At 38.8% G+C, this 19,082-nt stretch overlaps 1 protein-coding gene across 4 annotated transcripts in view; it reads left to right on the top strand.

The window, feature by feature from the left end:
• FAM135B (family with sequence similarity 135 member B) overlaps window positions 1-18,702 on the top strand; it is a 242,406-nt gene extending 223,704 nt beyond the window's left edge. For all 4 annotated transcript variants that reach the window (XM_053993224.1, XM_053993252.1, XM_053993233.1 and 1 more), the window contains 10 exons: window positions 1,413-1,486; window positions 4,150-4,304; window positions 5,594-7,646; window positions 9,426-9,592; window positions 10,948-11,039; window positions 13,187-13,284; window positions 13,614-13,765; window positions 14,556-14,666; window positions 16,903-17,016; window positions 18,339-18,702. In XM_053993224.1, coding sequence (XP_053849199.1) covers window positions 1,413-1,486; window positions 4,150-4,304; window positions 5,594-7,646; window positions 9,426-9,592; window positions 10,948-11,039; window positions 13,187-13,284; window positions 13,614-13,765; window positions 14,556-14,666; window positions 16,903-17,016; window positions 18,339-18,544 — 3,222 coding nt within the window. In that variant the 3' untranslated portion in view covers window positions 18,545-18,702. The remainder of the gene's footprint in view (window positions 1-1,412; window positions 1,487-4,149; window positions 4,305-5,593; window positions 7,647-9,425; window positions 9,593-10,947; window positions 11,040-13,186; window positions 13,285-13,613; window positions 13,766-14,555; window positions 14,667-16,902; window positions 17,017-18,338) is intronic.
• The last annotated feature ends 380 nt before the right edge of the window (window positions 18,703-19,082 follow it).

Genomic DNA, 19,082 nt, shown 5'->3' with positions numbered 1-19,082 from the left:
CAGCTCAGCACATCACCTGAGCTGAACTCAAAGTCTGATCTAATCATTAGAGTAGGGACAGTAGAGAAAAAGGCAGATTCACCTTGCATGCATTAGGAGTGTGCAGTGTAGGTATTGACACCTCAGCTTATGTTCTGCTCCTGTCAAAGTCAGTGGAGGTCAGAGTGACCAGAATGAGTCTCCCCTGGAGCTTGCAAAAATGGGGCGTAAAATTCAGGAAGAGGTGGCTGAGAGTCTGATGCTGAAACTCCTCTGGTTAGTCGGTGAGGTCTCCCTTGACTCCAAGGGGGCCTGGGTGGCTTTCAGTCAAAGAACCCAGCTTTGTGTGCTCCCAGCTCCAGCAAGGTGAATTTCAGCCTCTGGGTTGTTCCAGCCTTGACTGATGCCAACTGTATTCTTGACCTTTGTCAAATTGCATAACTTTGTATGCTCTGGTTCCTCCCCATATAAAATGTGTGTAACTACAGTTTTTCACCTCTGGAAAATGGTTTGAGAGCCCTAAATGAAAAGTCCTACTGTTAAGACACAGTCTTTTTGAAGGGATGCTCATCCTTTGTTTTACTAAGGCCATTTGATAGAGCACAGATGGGATTTAGGGAAATGCTGAGATGCCCTGACATATGCTTTTCACTGCCATTTTCTGTCCCTGTAAAAGAGGTCACTTTTACAATTATTATTTGGAATGTATGGGCTGCAGTTTAACAGCTCAGTACATTTGATTGCATATTATGCTTGATGCATTTAAACTCAAAGCTTATTCCAGGGCAGATGATAGCACTGAATTTTTAATAGCTTATTTTACACTCCGTGCTCTGCCAGCCACTTCAGATCCATGGCTCTTTTGTAATTGATTGTCCAGCACTAAACATATCTAATGTCCACGAAGGTATTTTGAAGAGCCCTCAGTTTGAAAGTATCATGACATAGGCAGGTGTGTTTCTACTGTGATAGGGCTCATTCTCCTCTGAACTGATATGTTAAGACTTCCTTTGCTGTTGTAGTAGCTTGAGAGTCACTGTGGATGTTCCCATTGAAGAGATGATCAATTATGAATTGTTCTAATTTAATAAATCACTCCACTACTGCTTTGCACAGTGAGAAAGGAATAAATCTTCCCAACTTTAAAAATACACGGGAAAATGGTAAATTTGACAGCTTTTAGAAAAGTAGTTAGAAGATGCAGATAACCAAACTTTGATTTATTGTCAAGGGAGTCTTTTTACTTCACAGCAAAATATCCTAGAATAACAGCTGCTTTGTGCTGGGCTGGGAAAACGAAGCAGAATTGGACTCTTTTAAAATGTCAACACTAAGGAATCTGGTCCTGATAGTCAGTGCTGTGTTCTTAGACTAATGGCACTTGTCACCTTTCAGCAGATCTTAGGTTTAATTTGTGCATCTCTCTCTCTCAGGTGAGAAGATTCTCAGAAGCCTTCTTCTACACTGAGCACCAGAAACCTGCTGTGCTCATGTTCCAGGAAGGCCTGTAAGTAACCCATTAACACTCCCCAATCTCTGGAATTACTAAAATTTTACTTTAAAATATTTTGCAATCAAGAACAAGACCTTTTTCTGAGGGGCATGAAGGAATTTGGTTTGAGAGAGGTCATTGGCTCTGTTTTAGCTCCATATTGTAAACTTATTGAAATGAGTTTCAAATCTTAACATTTACAAATTTGCTTTTTACCATCCCTAAACCATTCCAAGGTAAGTATTTCTTTCTGCTGGACAATTTCTGCTTGTAACCAAACTGTGAAGTGTGAGGAGCCATTCTTAAAGCTATGCCAGGGCAAATCCTGCCCTTGGTTTTAGCCCATGAACCCAAGTGGAGGACTTGGATAATACTCAGGACCTGACCCCTGAAGGCAGAGTTCAAAGAAGGATGCTCAGATTTGAATTTCTGAATAACGATGGTTATCCAGACTATTTGTCACTATGGGCAGACCACAACATTACCAGTGTGAAAACCCATCCTTTAGAAGGGTTTGAAAGGCCATGACATCAGGTCCTGTCACAGTGATGATTTTTAAGTGAGACATTTGCTTCTGACCCAGTGCAGAGGAGAAAATTGCTTTTCTCAGAGCTGTCACTGGGGACATTAAGGCTGATTCAGTGTTGATGGAAAGGGCCCTGATTTCATTAGTGGATGGGTTGTACAAGGTTGCCTGGTTCTGCCAAATTAGAGCAGCACCATCACTGCAGGGTCCCAGCTGTGTTCATTTGGTCCTCCCATGTCAGGATTTTAGGGAGCTGTGTACAAGGAAAGCTCCATGTCAAGATCCTGGGGTGAGGACACACAAACTTGTGGCCCCACTTAAACAAACATAATCCTGCACAGGGGAAAGCCTAATTGCAAGAAGTGCTTCTATTTCTCCAGGCAGTCACAGGAGTAGCCCATTTCCTGCAGATAAATATAATGTTTTTCTCAGTGGTTATCAAGAAGGGTAAGTTAAAAAAAAAAAAAAAAAAAGACCAAAAAAAAAGGTAAAAAAATTATTAGTTGGTCTGTGCAGAAAATCTGGTCTATACAGGCTGCTTGGTAAAGCCAGGTTTTCTTTCTGAATTTGCTAGATTATGTAGTTGGAAAAACAAAAAGTCTTGGCTGTCAGGGTATTACGGATATTGGGAGTGGTAGCAGGGATTATTGGTTGGGTTCACACAGTCACCAGCTGAGATCAGTGCTCAGTGTGCCAGGTGCTGTACAACCACCTCAAGCAGCACATTTTTTTCTCCCCATTTTATTTTTCCTTCTTACCAGACAGTAGCTGTTTTTTCCTCCCATGCTGTTGTGGGCTTGTGTGAAGCTGTGCACGTATGTACCTGAGAGCATTTGACTGCTTAGACAGAAGAGGACACACCATTCCCAGCAGGCTGGGTGTGGCACAGGGTGGAGGCCTCTAGGAGGTCACATACCCTCCTTAGATTTTACAGACAAAAGTATTTCTCCTTGCTCACTTTAATATCAATTATTCATTTTTTCATTATTCATTTTTCACAAGGTTAGGTAATAATCAGATAAGAGATAATGGCTTTAAGAAGAACAGATTTGTTTTCAGCTGAAAGCAATCTTGAAAAATCAATGAAAATCTTTTTGCCTTATTCTCTGTGTTTCATGTTTTCTGAATTTTTTGAGACAGATATTTAAATAGGAAGGCCCATCAGAAATAAAAATTATTGTATTTATTGTAGCCGAACACATATTCATCTGCCAGTTTAGTGTCACATTCACTGAGAACAGCCAGGTAGCATTCTGAATGGCCTAAATCATGGACATAGATGGGGGCTACAAAAAAGCTGGAGGAGGACTTTTTACAAGGACATGTAGCAATGGGACAAGGGGGAATAGCTTCTGACTGAAAGAGAGTAGGTTTAGATCAGGTATTAGAAAGAAATTCTTTACTGTGGAGGTGGTGGGGCACTGGAATGCTTTATTCAGAAACTTTGAAGCTATCCCATCCCTGGAAGTGTTCAAGGCAGGGTTGAGCAAACTGGTCTGGTAGAAAGTGTCCCTAGCAAGGGGGATAGAACTAACTGATCTTGAAGGTCCTTTCAACTCCAAACCATTCTATGATTCTGTGACTCTGTCAAGAGACAGCGGCTGAGTAATGTGCCTTAGCTGTTCCAGACTCATACATGTGTGAGACAGCTCTCTGTGAGTGCTCTGAGGTCTGATAAAAGTGAGACAGAGGACTTGCCAGGCATCCTTCTTGGCTTTGTTCCTCCTTGTACTGTTCAACCAAATTTTTGATTATTGCTTCCTGTATCTGGGTTTTGAAACCCTGGCCACAGCCAGAGTGACAGACCTCATTTCCTGACCAGAAACCAGCTGAGGGATCCAGTCTGAGCCAGCAGCCGAGACCCTTAGGAGGACAGCAATGGGTTATGGCAGCTAACAGGAACCTATGACAGTGGGATCTGGAATAATTTCAAAAACACTGAGATTTTTCAGGAAGGGATTGTGCAGGTTGTAGATATCTCTAAATGAGAGATGGAAACCTAAGACTTCTGGGTAGTCTCCATCATGCAATACTGCTTCCCTTTAAACACATTGACTCTGTCCTCTGCCTGCATATCTGGGCTTGCAGAACTAATGGAGAAACAGCACAGTAGCTACTCAAGCACTCAATTTGTTTTGTGCTTTGCTGCCAGGATCCAGAGCCATGCACAGATTTCTACAGAAATTCGAAATTCAGATTATTTCACCAGCATGCCTCCCCTGCCAGCGGAATGCCTGGACATCGATGGGGACTGGAACACACTCCCAGTTATCTTTGAAGATAGGTACACAGACATGCCTTGCAAAGGTGAGTGAAACTCCACAGGGCACAGCTTCATGAGACAGCTTGAGCTGAGGGAGGTACTTCCCCCAGCTCAGAACACATTATCTCACATCCCTTGGGCTTTTGAACTCGGAAGAGAGTATGACCTCTAAGTAATACAGCTGAATTTTAGTGTTTTCCCTAACAGCAGAGTATTTCCTTCACATTTTTCATCTTATATTAAGTTTTCTTTAAAAAAGAGCTGGAGGAAAAATCTAGAAAGAAAATCAGATCTTTCAGATTTTTGCTATAGTACTAATTTAAAGAAAAAACACTAGACTGATATCCCCACTGTGACATCTAGTGGTAAGAAATCTCAGAACAAAACCCCACAATTACAGTGTAAAGCCCCACACTCCTCTGAAAGGCAGCATTGCCTTCCAAAAAATATTTTGTCCTTTGAGTATCCAAATCAAATTTTTAATTAAAAAATTATTTTGTTCCAGAGTTATTTAGTAAAAACTCATAGCCCTTACTACCTTTTTTCTTTTCACTCAACCTTTAAAATTACCAAGGAAGCAATATGTATCAATACTATAGATGTCCATAGTCTAGTGAATGTAGCCTGTGGTACAAAATCTTCACTCTTCCACAGTTTTTCTACTGCCTCAATTGTGACAATGCTCATTAAAGATATTTAAATTATTAAACTGAGTATTAAACTGATTCAAAGTAAGAGTTATGCTATGAACAATATTGAATGACACCAGGAATACAAAGAAGTATCCATTTTGTTTTGCTTACCTATCCTCTAAAAACTAGCTGTATAGGTACAGTGATACTGAGGAAAGTGTATTTTATTAATATTGTCTTCTTTGGCCTAACTATGACTGTTCAGTGATTGTAATTCTGGTTAAATGAATGCACTCTGGTATGTGCATTTGTAATATCCCTTTAATGCATGTATAATTTTTAAAATGTAAAAGTATAGTATAACATTTTAGACTTTAAAATCCCTTTTCAAAATCTCCCAATTCTTTGGGGTGGTTTGTTGTGTTCTTACAGATAATAGTTTTTTCCTTCTTTCTCTCTCTTTCTTTCTTTCTTTCTTTCTTTCTTTCTTTCTTTCTTTCTTTCTTTCTTTCTTTCTTTCTTTCTTTCTTTCTTTCTTTCTTTCTTTCTTTCTTTCTTTCTTTCTTTCTTTCTTTCTTTCTTTCTTTCTTTCTTTCTTTCTTTCTTTCTTTCTTTCTATCTTTCTTTCTTTCTTTCTTTCTTTCTTTCTTTCTTTCTTTCTTTCTTTCTTTCTTTCTTTCTTTCTTTCTTTCTTTCTTCAGATCAGAATTTGGAAGTTTTCTCAGATTTTGAGGCTCCTGCAAATACTCAAATGGATGTAAAACTGGAAAATGAAGACTGTGCATCAGATGATGTCACTGCAGTAATGAAAGGAGACTTTGAGAAAGATACTCCACTAATACACACAGACAGGATAAGCAGGAATCCCTCATGCCTACACAGCAGTACTGAAGCTGCTGCTAAGGGTTTAAACCAGCACTCCACATCTCAGGTATGTACAATAAACAAAGAAGGCCAAAGGAAACCTGAAAATATTTTTGTTTCAAGAGAGGAAACTATTTCTGACTCAGAGCCAGGCAATACAGAACACATGTCAGAAGACTATAAAACATCCGAGGAAATTTTATTAAAAGATAATAGACTTGGGGCGGATGTTATCTGTGGAGACATGGAACCCAGCAATAAGGACTCTCATAAATGTGAGCCCGTGCTAATTGTCAGTGTTCAGCATGAGTGTGGAGCATGTGGAACTGGTGGCTTGGAAGACAGCACTGAAATACATGAACTAGATGAATTTAGTCATCCTGAAACTAATTTCACATCATCTGAGCTTGCACTGAATGAATTGACCAGTCTTGGAAAACCAGAGGATGCAGACACCAAGGCTCATCTATCTGTTTTGAAAGCTTTGCCTTCACACAGCTGCGAAGTGAAATCAGTCACAAAGGAGCAACGAAGTGAGGAAAGTGAAGACTTTACCCTGATGTTAGGGGTCATAAAAAGATCTTCCTCTATAATATCTGATTCAGGCATTGAAAGTGAACCAAGCTCGGTGGCATGGTCTGATGCTCGCAGCCGGGCCCTGGAGCTGCCCAGTGACCGAGAGATCCTGCACCACTTGGTCCGGAGGCACGCCATCCACCGAAATTCCCTGGAGGGTGGACACACGGAAAGCAACACCAGCTTGCCCAGTGGTATCCAAGCATCGCTCACATCCATCAGCTCTTTGCCTTTTGAGGAAGAGGAGAGGGAAGTGGAGCTTACCAAACTGACAAAATCTGTCTCTGCCCCTCAGATCAGTAGCCCAGAAGAGCCCCCGGAGGAGGTGGATATATCAAAACACAGTGAAGCCACCTCAGGAGATTCAGATCACAACTTAAGAAGTTGCATGGAAACAGAGGATAAAGATGGAAAAATAATCATGGACTTTTCTGAGTGTCAAATTACCACTGAAAGTGGACAAATAGAACACAGAAGACATCCCAACCCCCTCCTCAAGCACAGTAGCAGTAACACTGAGTTACAAGGGGATGAGGAGAAAGGTTTTCCAGAGACTTGCTGTAGTTTGGAAAATACAAGACCACCCATTTGTCCAAAGCAGCTCCAAGTTAATGTCTCTGAGTGCCTGGAGAGCAATGGTGAGTGCAGCTTAAAAACACCAAGGGCTTGTAATTACTTGGACAAAAATATAGATAAGGTTGATACATGCATTGAGGATCCAGAGGATAAACTTGATCCAGACAGTTTAAAAGTACAACAGGGCTCTTCCAATAGTAGAATTTCAGGAGAGGAGAGTTTTTCACAAAGCATAAAGGTGGTACCAGATTTTTGCTATCCTATTACAGCTCCTTCAGACACCTCCACTGAATTTGGCTCACTCCGAGGAGAATGTGGCAGCTCTCTCGCTGATGAGAGCCCAGCAGTGCATGCAGAAATGCAGGGGTTGCAAGAAATTGAACTCAATGACTCACCTGCCTCAGCAGACCCCATGGCAGGGTCCCACCAGGCTGAACGTCCTCAGGAGCCCAACAGCCAAGAGAATAAACTTGTAGCGAACGGCACCGGGTTTCCTTTGGCCGCGACAGAGGGAGTAGCCCTGGAAAGCAGAAAGGCTACTGATGTGGTTAACATGTCCATCTCTTGCACAGCCACCTGTCTTCCCTTTTCTTCTGTGCTCAAAGAGACCCCTGCCATGGCGGGCTCCTCGGCAAAGCAGGCTGTGTTCCCCATCACACGCCAGCCACTGGGTTCGTTTGGAGTTGTCTGTCCTAATTCAGATGAGATGGATGAAGAGACCAACGAAAGGATGCTGAAGTAAGAATAACTAATTTGTTCATTGATGTAGCCATAATGCCAAGAGACCCTGACACAGTTCAGGACCCTAATGCACTAGGCATACAAGAAGCCTGCATTTGAGACAGTTGCCTGAGGAATTTCAGTATAAATAGTCCAAACAGACAAATAGTTCATATAGAATGAATAATCTAAATAGACAGGAAGGATGAAAACACAGAGAGACCAAGATTGCCAAAGACATCAGGTCCTTAATTCTCATGACAAGCAGTCGCATTTAGGAATCTAAATAATCTTTGAGAGATGACCCTCCTTCCTGAAATCAAGGTTACCCATACCAGAGTATTGATCCCTGATAGTCAGTTCACTGTGGCAGTGGCACAGACTGTTTTACTCCTCTGCTTTAATGATTCCATTCAGTAGCTAAACTATGAAATGGGGAATTCAGATTGGCTGATATGTCTCAACTTCACCTTCTCAAATTGGAAGAATGGCAGAATTGAAGTCATGGATAGCTGGAGAAGAGGATTATTTTTGTTTCTTGCTTCATTGCCCAACAAAAAGTGCCACATTGTGACCTTGATGTCACAGGGGCCCATTTCACAGATAGGTACACTAACACTTATATTTTTCCAGTATAGTTTGATGCCTCTGCTGTGCTGATGAAAAACAGTAACACTGAAATTTCTCAATCCATTCAACTGCCCAAAATGTTGCCTGTCTGCATGCACATTCATTTTCAACCCAAGACTTTGTTTTTATTCTTTTGAAAGTGTCCTGAAGTTTTATACACCGTGTTTAAGTCCTGACAAATCTAAGCAAAAAATGTGTTTCTTCTTTGTGAAATGAAACATTAGAGCATGTATTCATTCACATGAATCCAAGGCTTCCAGATTCATGGCCCAAAAGCTATTTTTTTCATTTTTCTGTCCCTTAAAATTAGTTGGGCTGATGTAAGTAATTGCACATCATTGGACTTGAGTATCATAGAAGTCTTTTCCAATCTTAATGATTCTATGAATATATCAAGTTGCCTTAAGAGATCCCCCAGCTTTAAAGGTTATATCTCCAAAGCTTGTCCTTCGAAGTTTTCTACTTAATTCTACACTTACATTGTGATTATCAATTCTTAAATTATCTGGATAAGTTTTACTGAATCAAAAAGACATTGAAGATTTTGGCATCTTCATGCAGCAGAATGCTTCAGAATGGATTTGAGTGTCAGATTTTAGACCTTTAGTAGGAAAGGTGTTATCTTAATTCTTCCAGCATTGAGATGTTGTTCTAAATTCTACTAAATTGTTTTCAAAAGAACCTAAAATCAAATAAACCCCAAAATATCTACCACCCTGAGGTGCATCCCTTAACTCTAGTGTGAGGAAGAGGGAGAACAATTTCTACCTGACTATAAGTGCATCTGATGGTAGCAAAATTATACATTTTGGATTTCAGTACCTATAAGGCCAATAACATTGTTAAGAGGCAGAATTGCTAATTCTGTACCTCAGTCTCATTTTATGAGGTACCAGAAAATTATTTTTGCTACTCTTTCATTCCTCTGGCAAGTGTGAGTTGCTAATGCACTTTAGCTCTTCCCTGTATGTAGACAAATTACAAAGAAGGAGAGTTTATTCCCTTCATTCTGACTTCTCTCAGTCCTAATAGATAAGGAATTGCATCCAGGTCTCTACTTGCAAGTTGAAAACATAATTTCTCACAAAGACAAGCCTCTTCATTTCTAATTTGAAGGTTTGTTGCTGACCACCCAGTTCTATTGTGATTAACTAATGTATTCTCCAGTTTTTATCAGGCCAAAGAAAAATTTAAAAAAGAAATGAAGATTGAAGGATTTCTGTACAGTGACTTATCTGTACTAGCTTCTGATATCCCATATTTTCCACCAGAGGAAGAGGAAGAAAATTTGGAAGATGGAATTCACCTGGTTGTCTGTGTCCATGGATTGGATGGTAAGGCCAGGAAGAATTGCTATTTGTAAGTCATTTTGGTGTAAATTACAAAAAAAAAAAGGGCAGATGTTCAGCAAGTATGAAAGAATGGAGAATTTAAGTATTTGTTTTACCTAAGTTTTTATTCCTTATTATTCTATTCAGTCCATTGTAATAAAGGATCTATGAGAATATTAAATATTGTTGCTAATATATGGGGTCCTACTGTCTGGTTCTGTTTTTTTTTTTGTTGTTGTTTTTTTGGTTTTTTTTTGTTTTTTTTTTGGGTTTTTTTTTTTTTTTTTGTCTTTTTTTTGTTTTGTTTTGTTTTTTTCTTGTTGGTTTTTATTTGTTTTGTTTTTTGTTTTTTGTTTTTTTTTTAACAGCAATCTACACCAAAGCAGATCGGTCCTCCTGTGTACAGGAAGAGTGCATTGCAGTAACTCCTTGTCTTTCCACAGATGCTTGGTTGTTTTGCAGTATGTCCCCAGGAGGGAAATGCTATTTAAACCCCAAAAAAACTGTTATAGATTAGATAGTGGCTGAGTTTATAAAGTGAGAGAATAAAAATCATTCTTCACTGCAGAGGAAGCAAGTCTTGGGATTTTTTATGTATATGCTTTCTAAGCAGGAAACGGTTATGTTAAATGTGAACTTTCTCTTGGCAAATTATTGATATATATTAGAAAGGTGTATATGTTAACACTGAAACTACAGTGAAGAAGTGGTAGAGGCTCTGATATCTCAAAAAAAAAAAAAAAAAAAAAAAAAAAAAAAAAAAAAAAAAAACAAACACTGGCTTGTGCCAAGACTGTTTGCCACTGAATATCTCAGTAGCAGAAATGCCCTTCTTGTGAAGTAGTGGTACCTTCTTCACCAACAAAATATTTCAGAAGATTTTGGAATTTCCTAGTACAGAATGAGGCATCTCTCAAAATATTAGGAGCTTGATAGTATTTTATTGCCACCTCTAATTGTGAATACATGAGATGGGCCACTCTGCATCTGAAGGTACAGCCCTACATCCCAGCACAGGTATTGAGGCGCCCCTGGGGGCCTCACCTGAACTTGTTGTCTTTTTGTCTTACCTCTGCTGTTCAGCAAGTAGAGGATAGATTTATTCTGGACCTGATCTTTGCCCTTTCTTACCCACCATTTATGCAGTCCCCCACAGCAGCAGGCGAGGTCCAGCCCACCTGGGCAGGCTGTGGGAATTCCTGTTCTCTTGCGGTTTCAATGCATAATCCTGAGGTATTATAATGTCCTTAGCAGCACTTAGGAAGAGCTCTGTGGTGTCAAGGTTGTTGTGTTAAATCGACTCTACATTGGTTATTTTTCTGTTGAATTGCATCTTATAAAGTACCATTTGTTCCTAGGTAACAGTGCAGATCTGCGGCTGGTAAAGACTTTTATAGAACTGGGACTTCCTGGTGGAAAACTGGACTTCCTAATGTCTGAAAGAAATCAGGTAATACAGAGCTAATTTCTGTCTTCCTTTCTATTGCTGAAATAATGCCTTCAGCAAAAGCCTTTTCACCAGCTGAGTGAAGCAAAAGCACTGGGGAATTCAGGGAGTTTTATGTAGTATTTAGTGCAAAGGCTTGGTTCTTTTTCCTGTCTAATTTAATAGGGTGTTCAAACCTATTGGAAAATATTCCTGGCATTGAAGTCAAAGGCAATGACATTAGCAGTAATAGGACTAGACCTTAGAAGAAGAAAATGGATTTATCCTGCCAGTTTACAAATTTGGCAGCCTGGTGCCTCTGCAACACAGTACCAACAGAAAGTAGCAAGTTTAGTGATGCAAGTTTAGTGATGGAAGATGTGGAATATCCAGTAGGTATTGTCAGCTCCTTTGCTGCATCAGCCATTGTTTCTCCTGTTGCAGTGTTTGTGGGATTTATTTCCTTGAATGATAAAGAAATGTCTTCCAGAAAAATTGATTGCTGGTCTAAGCAGAGAAACAGAAATGAATCCTGTGCTTTGCTTGGCAGTGGAGCCATATTTACGACCAAAGGCCTAACTTTATGCACAAGATAAGGATTTCCATTGTGCACTCAGAAACATTATTCTTATTTATGAGTACCTGAGAAACCTGAGTTAAAACTTTCTAACCTTGTTTGTTCAAAAGCTTTTATATTTTGAAGTGGCTGGTTGGTGTATGTCTGTGAACGTGCACTTCCAACAGCTCTGTCAGCAGCAGACCTGGACAGTGAATCTAAGCAAGGTGAAAATAGTCAGGAGACCACCTTACACTTCCATCAAGGCCTCTTCCAAAAGAAGAAAATGTTTTCAGAGAATGAAACATCTTACAACATCTGTATTCATCCAGAGACCATAATGGAAACTATTTAGAGATCTTATTGTCTGGGAAGGTGGGGAAGTTCTCACTGCACTGGAAGTGGAACCTGGGTGGCTTGATGGCTATTTTAATGTTGTAAAGCATCTCATCACTGTTTTTCCCTTCTCTGAGAACCACACTGATAATGACCCAAGAAATCAGTCATTTAGCTGGTTTGCTTTATAGAGGAAAATTCAAATAACTTTTTCAGGCATTCGTTTGTGATGCATTTGACAAGCTCAGTCAGGCTGAAATGATAGTAAAGAATGGAGATATAATCAGGTGAAATATGACACTTGGCATATTTTGGTTATGATTTACATTCAGGCTGATATTCTTGCACTTTTAAACAACCTGAAAGGTTTGGGATAATGAACCTAGGAGGAAATAATTAATTATCAATGCAGACAAAACAAACAGGCAGAAGGTTACTGGGCTGTTTTTTATTTTAACATTTATTTTAAGTCTGTGCTGCAAAGTGAATATCGATGTATTTTCCTGTGCAAGTGCTGCAATTAGCAAGATGAGTTGTGTCACAAAAGCATTAATTACTCATATGTTTCAAAAGCATTAATTACTCATATCTTTACTCTGAATAGCTGTTCCAACATTTGATGATTGTTTTGTGGCATCTCATTAGTTAGGAGTTTGATTTAGAGTCCTGTTGGATTGCCAAATTACAAAGTTCTGAATAAGATCTGCCTGTAATTGTATAGACTGGAAATATATTGCTTGTTTTATTGTCTCACAACTGGCAGTAATGTTGCAAGCAACAAATTATTCGTCTGTCTCTAGCACTCATTCTCTTACTGATGACTGTTGAATAATAAACACACAGCATTTGATTAAGATGGCCAAATAATTTTGTGATGGCATCCTTAGCATCAGCATAACCCTCATGTCAATGTATAATCCTGGAAAGTATTTTATTGCAGTAATCTATTGAATCCTAAATGCCAAAAGCTTTTCTTCCATGTGCAGACCTTGGTATCTAGAGCAGCTGAGCATTAGCTCTTCTCACCAGTGTCAATTTCGGCTGCTTTAGCATCATGCTTACAATTCTGGAGTCACTCAGCAACCACTCTCAAAGGAGAACCTCAATTTAAAAGAGGGCCTGCAGACTGAGAAAATTCTCCCTTCTTCCCCCTTGAGCATGTATAAAGAATACTTACACTGGTTGTTACATATCTGCTTGCATTTGACTTTAAAAATATCATCAGTCTGCAATAAGTGTAATATGTTTTAATTCATGAACTCACTTAATTTTTCAACAGACTGATACTTTTGCTGATTTTGATACAATGACTGACCGATTATTGGATGAAATTATTCAGCATATCCAGTTGTACAACCTCTCCATATCCCGAATAAGGTAAGCTTTATTAGATAGCAAATAGTATACAACTGTTTGAGTTACGTGAGCAACATCCAGTGAAATTAGCTTTTCATAAAGTGCCCTGTGTCAAAAGCCATTGAATCAGTGAGATTAATTTTTACATTCTTACAGATGAGAATGAAAGAGAAATATTCTTATGAAAGAGAATCTTGTAGGCTGAAAAAAATGTTAAATTATAACTAAAGGATCTTATTGAAAAGCCCTGATAGAGTCCTCCCTCCAGAGCCATTTGTGCCATCTTTATGTTTATTTTAAAGGAAACACAGATGGGTTTCGGATTAACGTAATTCTTTCTTTCCCAACAGTTTTATTGGACATTCCCTTGGTAATGTCATAATTCGATCTGTACTAACTCGCCCCAGGTTTCGCTATTACCTCAACAAGTTACACACCTTCCTGTCCCTCTCTGGGCCTCACCTGGGAACCCTCTACAACAACAGCACTTTGGTTAGTACAGGTAAGAGTTGATGGGAAAGCTTTGACTATCTGTGGTCCACGGCAGAGTGCATCAGAGGGCAACAAGTGGAGGTAGGAATTTATCGTAGCATGATTTGTACCTTGAAGTTGGGGAAAATATTTGCTGAAGTCTTCAAACCTTCAAACTTCAGAAAAAAATTGCAATTTCAATATCTACAAGGTCCATCATACTGCTCCCTGAAAAGCTCAGGGGTGTGAAGCAGTGAGAGATGAATCTCAGTTTCCACTCAGTCTCCCACTTCTCCTCTGCTGCAAATAAAGAGAAGCATCTCCATGGCTGAAAAAGAGACATTATTATGGAAATGGAATGTCCTACAATTCAGTCTTCCTGAGTGTTTTCCTACTACCACAAGACAGCCACAGAATCACAGAATAGTTTGGGTTGGAAGGGACCTTAAAAATCATCTAATTCTACCCTACTATGAGCAGGGACATCTTCAATTAGATTTGTTTGCTCCAAGCCTTGTTCAACCTTGATTTTTTCCAGGGATGAAACATTTACCACCTCTCTGGGCAACTTCTTCCAGTGTCTCACCACCCTCATTGTAAAGAACTTCTTCCTTATATGTAGCCTAAATCTACCCTCTTTTAGTTTAAAACTGTTGCCTCTGTCCTGTGAGACCTTTAGACTTTTCTCCCTGCTGATTAGGAGTACAAGAACAAACAAGACTTCTACTAAATTACAGTGCTATCCCTACTGTAGGCACGTCTTTAACTCTCCTGCTTGATGATTTACAAAGGATAAAAATATACACCAATTTTCATTCCAGGTCTATGGCTAATGCAGAAGTTAAAAAAGTCAGGGTCGCTTTTGCAACTGACCTTCAGGGACAATGCGGATCTACGCAAGTGTTTCCTCTATCAGCTCAGCCAAAAAACGGGTGAGTAGGGCTTGATGTGCCTTGCAAATACCAAGGGATATTCCATTGGCTTGTGCTGGATTGGCCTATTCAGGGAGTAAAAGAAATCTGCATTTTGTTAATGACCTTTAAACATGTTTTTTAGAAGGACTGCCCTGTCTAAAATCTAATATTAATTTAATCTGTGCATTTTTTTCTGTGAAAGCTATCAGATAATGTCTTTGCCAAACTGTTAGCATTAAATAAGACCTTTGTGCTGTAGTAAACATGCACCGGAGTTTATATTCTGTGAACAAGAAACATCATTCTTGACAGGCCATCATTCCTTAATTTATACTATGAGATGAAAACCATTTTTCCTGTTTTATTATTTTTTGTAAGTTTAACATCTCTTGTCTCTAGGAAATATGACTCTGTGAGATGAAGAGCAAATTTTATTCATGTCTGTTCTGACACTTCTGTACTACAGAGAGATGTATGGCCTCACACTAGAAAAATGATGTCTGAATAGAGAATTCTTTTTCCTATTCTTTAGTCTGTCATGAATAAATTAAATAAATCACATTTTTCTTAAGAAAAGAATGCAAGTGTAATCCTTCTGTTGAAGCAATTATTTTCTTTTAAGAGTTATTTTTAATATTGAGTGAGAGCAAACTGGTGCTAAGTATGTAGTGACAAGGTCACTACTTGATGTTTAATTCTTTTCTCATACTTTTGTACAGTGCTAATAGTAAACAAAGATTATGTTAATATGAATAGAACATCTAAATCTTACAGATATGCTACATAACTCAATCAGTGACAGGAAGTTGATGTAAATTGGTGTTATTTGAATTTTCCCTTTGATTCCCTAGTTCTTATTTCCATAGAATACAGTTGATGACTGCTTTATTACTGTCAAGTTAAAATAAATTTGGGTCTACACAAAAATCTTATATTTTAATTTCCCAAGCAATGAATTCCCAAGCATGTGTAGTGAGTCAAAGCAATTTGTTGCTTGTTAGGTTGGTAGACTGGAGCTATAAGAGGCTATAAATGCAGGTGTTGTCATCATTGTCAGATGATTCTTTAGGCCTCCAGCAATTTCTGACTTTCTTATTAAAGTAGAAGTCCCTGCTACATTTCAATCTCTTTAACAAATGTTCCTCATGCTTGTTGTGAAAACAAAAAACAAAACAAAACCCACAATAAAATATTCTTCCCTATTGAACCTCTTCATATAAGGTTTTAAATATGGTAACACTCAGTGGGGCTTCTCCTATCTTTTACTTTGGACTGAAGTTGCAAACTCAGTTGGTTTGACTGCACAAGAAAAAAATGATAAACACCTTAAGACAGGTTTTGGAAAGGCAGCCAGCAGGACTTTTCATTGTGGTGGTGATAGTCAGATTTTCTATGAAATTCTAGAAATCATAGTTGTGGAATCATAGAGACATGGATGGGCCTTTGAGATCATCTGGCTTCAATCCCCCTGCAATGGGCAGGGACACCTTCCACTAGACCAGGTAGCCAAAAGTCCCATCCAACCTGGCTCTGGTTCTGGACTACTTTCCCATAAGAGGGAGGGAAAGGTGAAGGACAAACCCACAGCTCTTCTGTGTTCAGGATATTCTTTGAACGAGTAAGTTATCTCATCAGCGTCCATTTTCTTACTTTTCTGTTAAATGTGGGTGATGGAGCACTCAAGTGACCACAGACGGGTCAAACAGCAGGAGCTCATCAGTGGCCCCATTAGCTCCAGGGAAGAGGGAGGATTTGGGTTTTCAGTTGATGTACCAGCAGCATGGATTTGTCAAGTGACTGCTGCATGCAGGGACTGGAGGGACCCTAAGACTCACTCAATACCAATGTAACAGTATGACATTATAGCAATTCTCTTTCTTCTCCCTCTCTCTATTTTGTTTGAGAATTTTACTAATTTATTGTGTTATTTTTGAACGTGATCCTGTTTAGAGGTATAAGTATTTGCAAGAATAAGGTTTTAATAAAAGTATTTTATTTTACAGACAGTTCCTACTTTTCCTTTTTGACATACAATTAACATGTGTGAGTGTTGATAAGTAACAAATAGTTCACAGAAGCAACAAAAATGTGTTTAAGCTGTTATGAATATTTCTAATATAGTGTATTGCATGTTTTAATAATTATCATCTATTTTGCATGTAGATTTTCAAAAGCCTTTGAACAGGAAATAATCATGCTGATAATGTATTTATTTTCATCACTGTGTTTAATATATTTAATATGTTTGTGACAGGTCTCCAGTATTTTAAAAATGTTGTGTTAGTGGCCTCACCCCAAGACAGATACGTACCTTTTCATTCAGCAAGAATAGAAATGTGCAAAAATGCACTTAAGGACAGACACACAGGTATGTTTAAGTTGTTTTATATATTCCCAAGGCTGTTGAAAAATTGCATTTCTGTGCAACTGAGGTCATTATATTAGAAGAGTTTTTCATCAACATGATGAAAATTCAAATGTTTATTTGATAAGGAAGAAAGTGTTCATTTCCCACAGGAAATTGCTGAAATCAATAAAAGAAGCTTTTCAAGAAGTTCTTTTCCTGATGGAAACAAATTTCAATCAGGTCATAATCAAATGTTTCTTACTGCTTCTTCCTCTTCCCTCTAATTTTATTTTTTAAGTGATAAAAGAACTAGCTCTTGACAATTTTTTTCTGTAGTTTACTGATTTACTTATATTTTCTCCCCTTTTTTTCACATAATGAAATCTTTCTCAGCATATCCAAAGTAAGGAGGGTTTCCCTTTGTTTTCAATAATGTTTGAATGATTGCAAGATAATTTAAGGGACAGATCTAAAATCGTATTATTTTGTAATAAAATCTATAAAACACATCAAGGCTCACGCCACCAGAGGCCCTCCTGTGAGCTCAGACTGTGTGTATTGCTTTTGTTATTAGCAGTCTTGCTCATTTATAAAATGTTTCATGGCTTCAGTTTGATACCACATCCAGGAATAATGTTCACTGTGATTTTATCCCCATTTCACATATGTGATTACTTAGAAATGGAGGCATTCTTTGGAAGCAGAGACACACAGTCCCAATAATCACCATGGTTGCCTTGACACCTCTTACTTAAATGACAGCTCTTTCTATCCTACCTCAGACATTAATTAAAAGGAAATTTTTCAACTCACCTACAGTGGTTGTTCCTCAGGGACATGTTTGATCTAGCAGGAGACAGGTCATTACATTTATCAATACATCAGGTAATTTATCTGTAAATGTTTCCTGAGCCATTGTTTCTGTCCCAATAAACACCTCAACTATCTCTACATTATGCCCTTCCTGCATTAGAATAGCCAGAGAAACCCAAATAGACTTGTGTCCTGCCAGACCCTCTCACATTTGAATTCATAGGCAGTGTGAGTCCAACCCCACCCCCTAAAAGAAACACGAGCATTTTTCCTGATGGAGAAAAGGCTGAGGATGTCCCAGGCCTCATGCTAAGCAACTTCAGCAGATCCTTCCTTATGGCCAGTGCCTCCATTAGATGAGCAACACTCTGGTACCTGGCAAATCTTTGAACTGGACTGCTGTGTCTTACATTTATTTTGGCCTTACTTTCATTTTCCTTCTCACTGAGACTGTAATTAAATGATACTGGAAGAAAAGAGAGAATCTGGGAGCTTTGGCATGTAGGTGTGATATCTCAACTCTTTTTCAGGTCCTGTTTATGCAGAAATGATTAACAACCTGCTCCAGCCTTTGATTGGGGCCAAGGACTGCACTTTGATCAGACACAACGTGTTTCATGCTCTGCCTAACACCGCCAACACGTTGATAGGCCGTGCTGCCCACATTGCTGTGCTGGACTCCGAACTTTTCCTGGAGAAGTTTTTCCTCGTGGCAGGACTCAACTACTTCAAATAGTGCCTGAAGTATGGAGTAACAGAGGCCAACCTTTCCTTTGGGTGGAGGAGACTTCCTTAGCCAACAGAGTGTAATGTTAGAAATTAGATCAGGTGGGACTTTCAAACTTTCCATTTCCATTTCTCTTTCAGAGAATAAAGTGCTATGGCTTTAAGGCATTCAAGCTTCCAAGTATTGGTGCTTTTGGAAGAAATAAATATTCCTCTTCAGTTTCTATGTTTTTTGTCCACATAAAGAAATGAGCCGTTTCAGAAGTACAGAATCAGAGTAAGAAGGTTAATTCTCTAAATGTGATTGGACCAATATAATTCCCATTTCTCCTGAATATTAAACCAGGAAGTTGTCTGTCCTTGATTTGTTGCTTATTTATGTATTAACAAAGCTCTACATTTGTAGCACTCTTGGGGTAGTTAACACACAAGGAAACAAGTGTATGTGAACTCAGGTTAAAACCTTCTTTGTGATGAACTGAAAAGTCTGAAAACCATTTATGAAAGTTTCAGTCTTTCTGTTTGTTGTAAGAAAATATTTGGATGGT

The sequence above is a fragment of the Vidua macroura genome, chromosome 1 (assembly GCF_024509145.1).
Source record: "Vidua macroura isolate BioBank_ID:100142 chromosome 1, ASM2450914v1, whole genome shotgun sequence".
Classification (NCBI taxonomy): Eukaryota; Metazoa; Chordata; class Aves; order Passeriformes; family Viduidae; genus Vidua; species Vidua macroura.
This window is presented reverse-complemented; position numbering and strand designations above follow the sequence as displayed.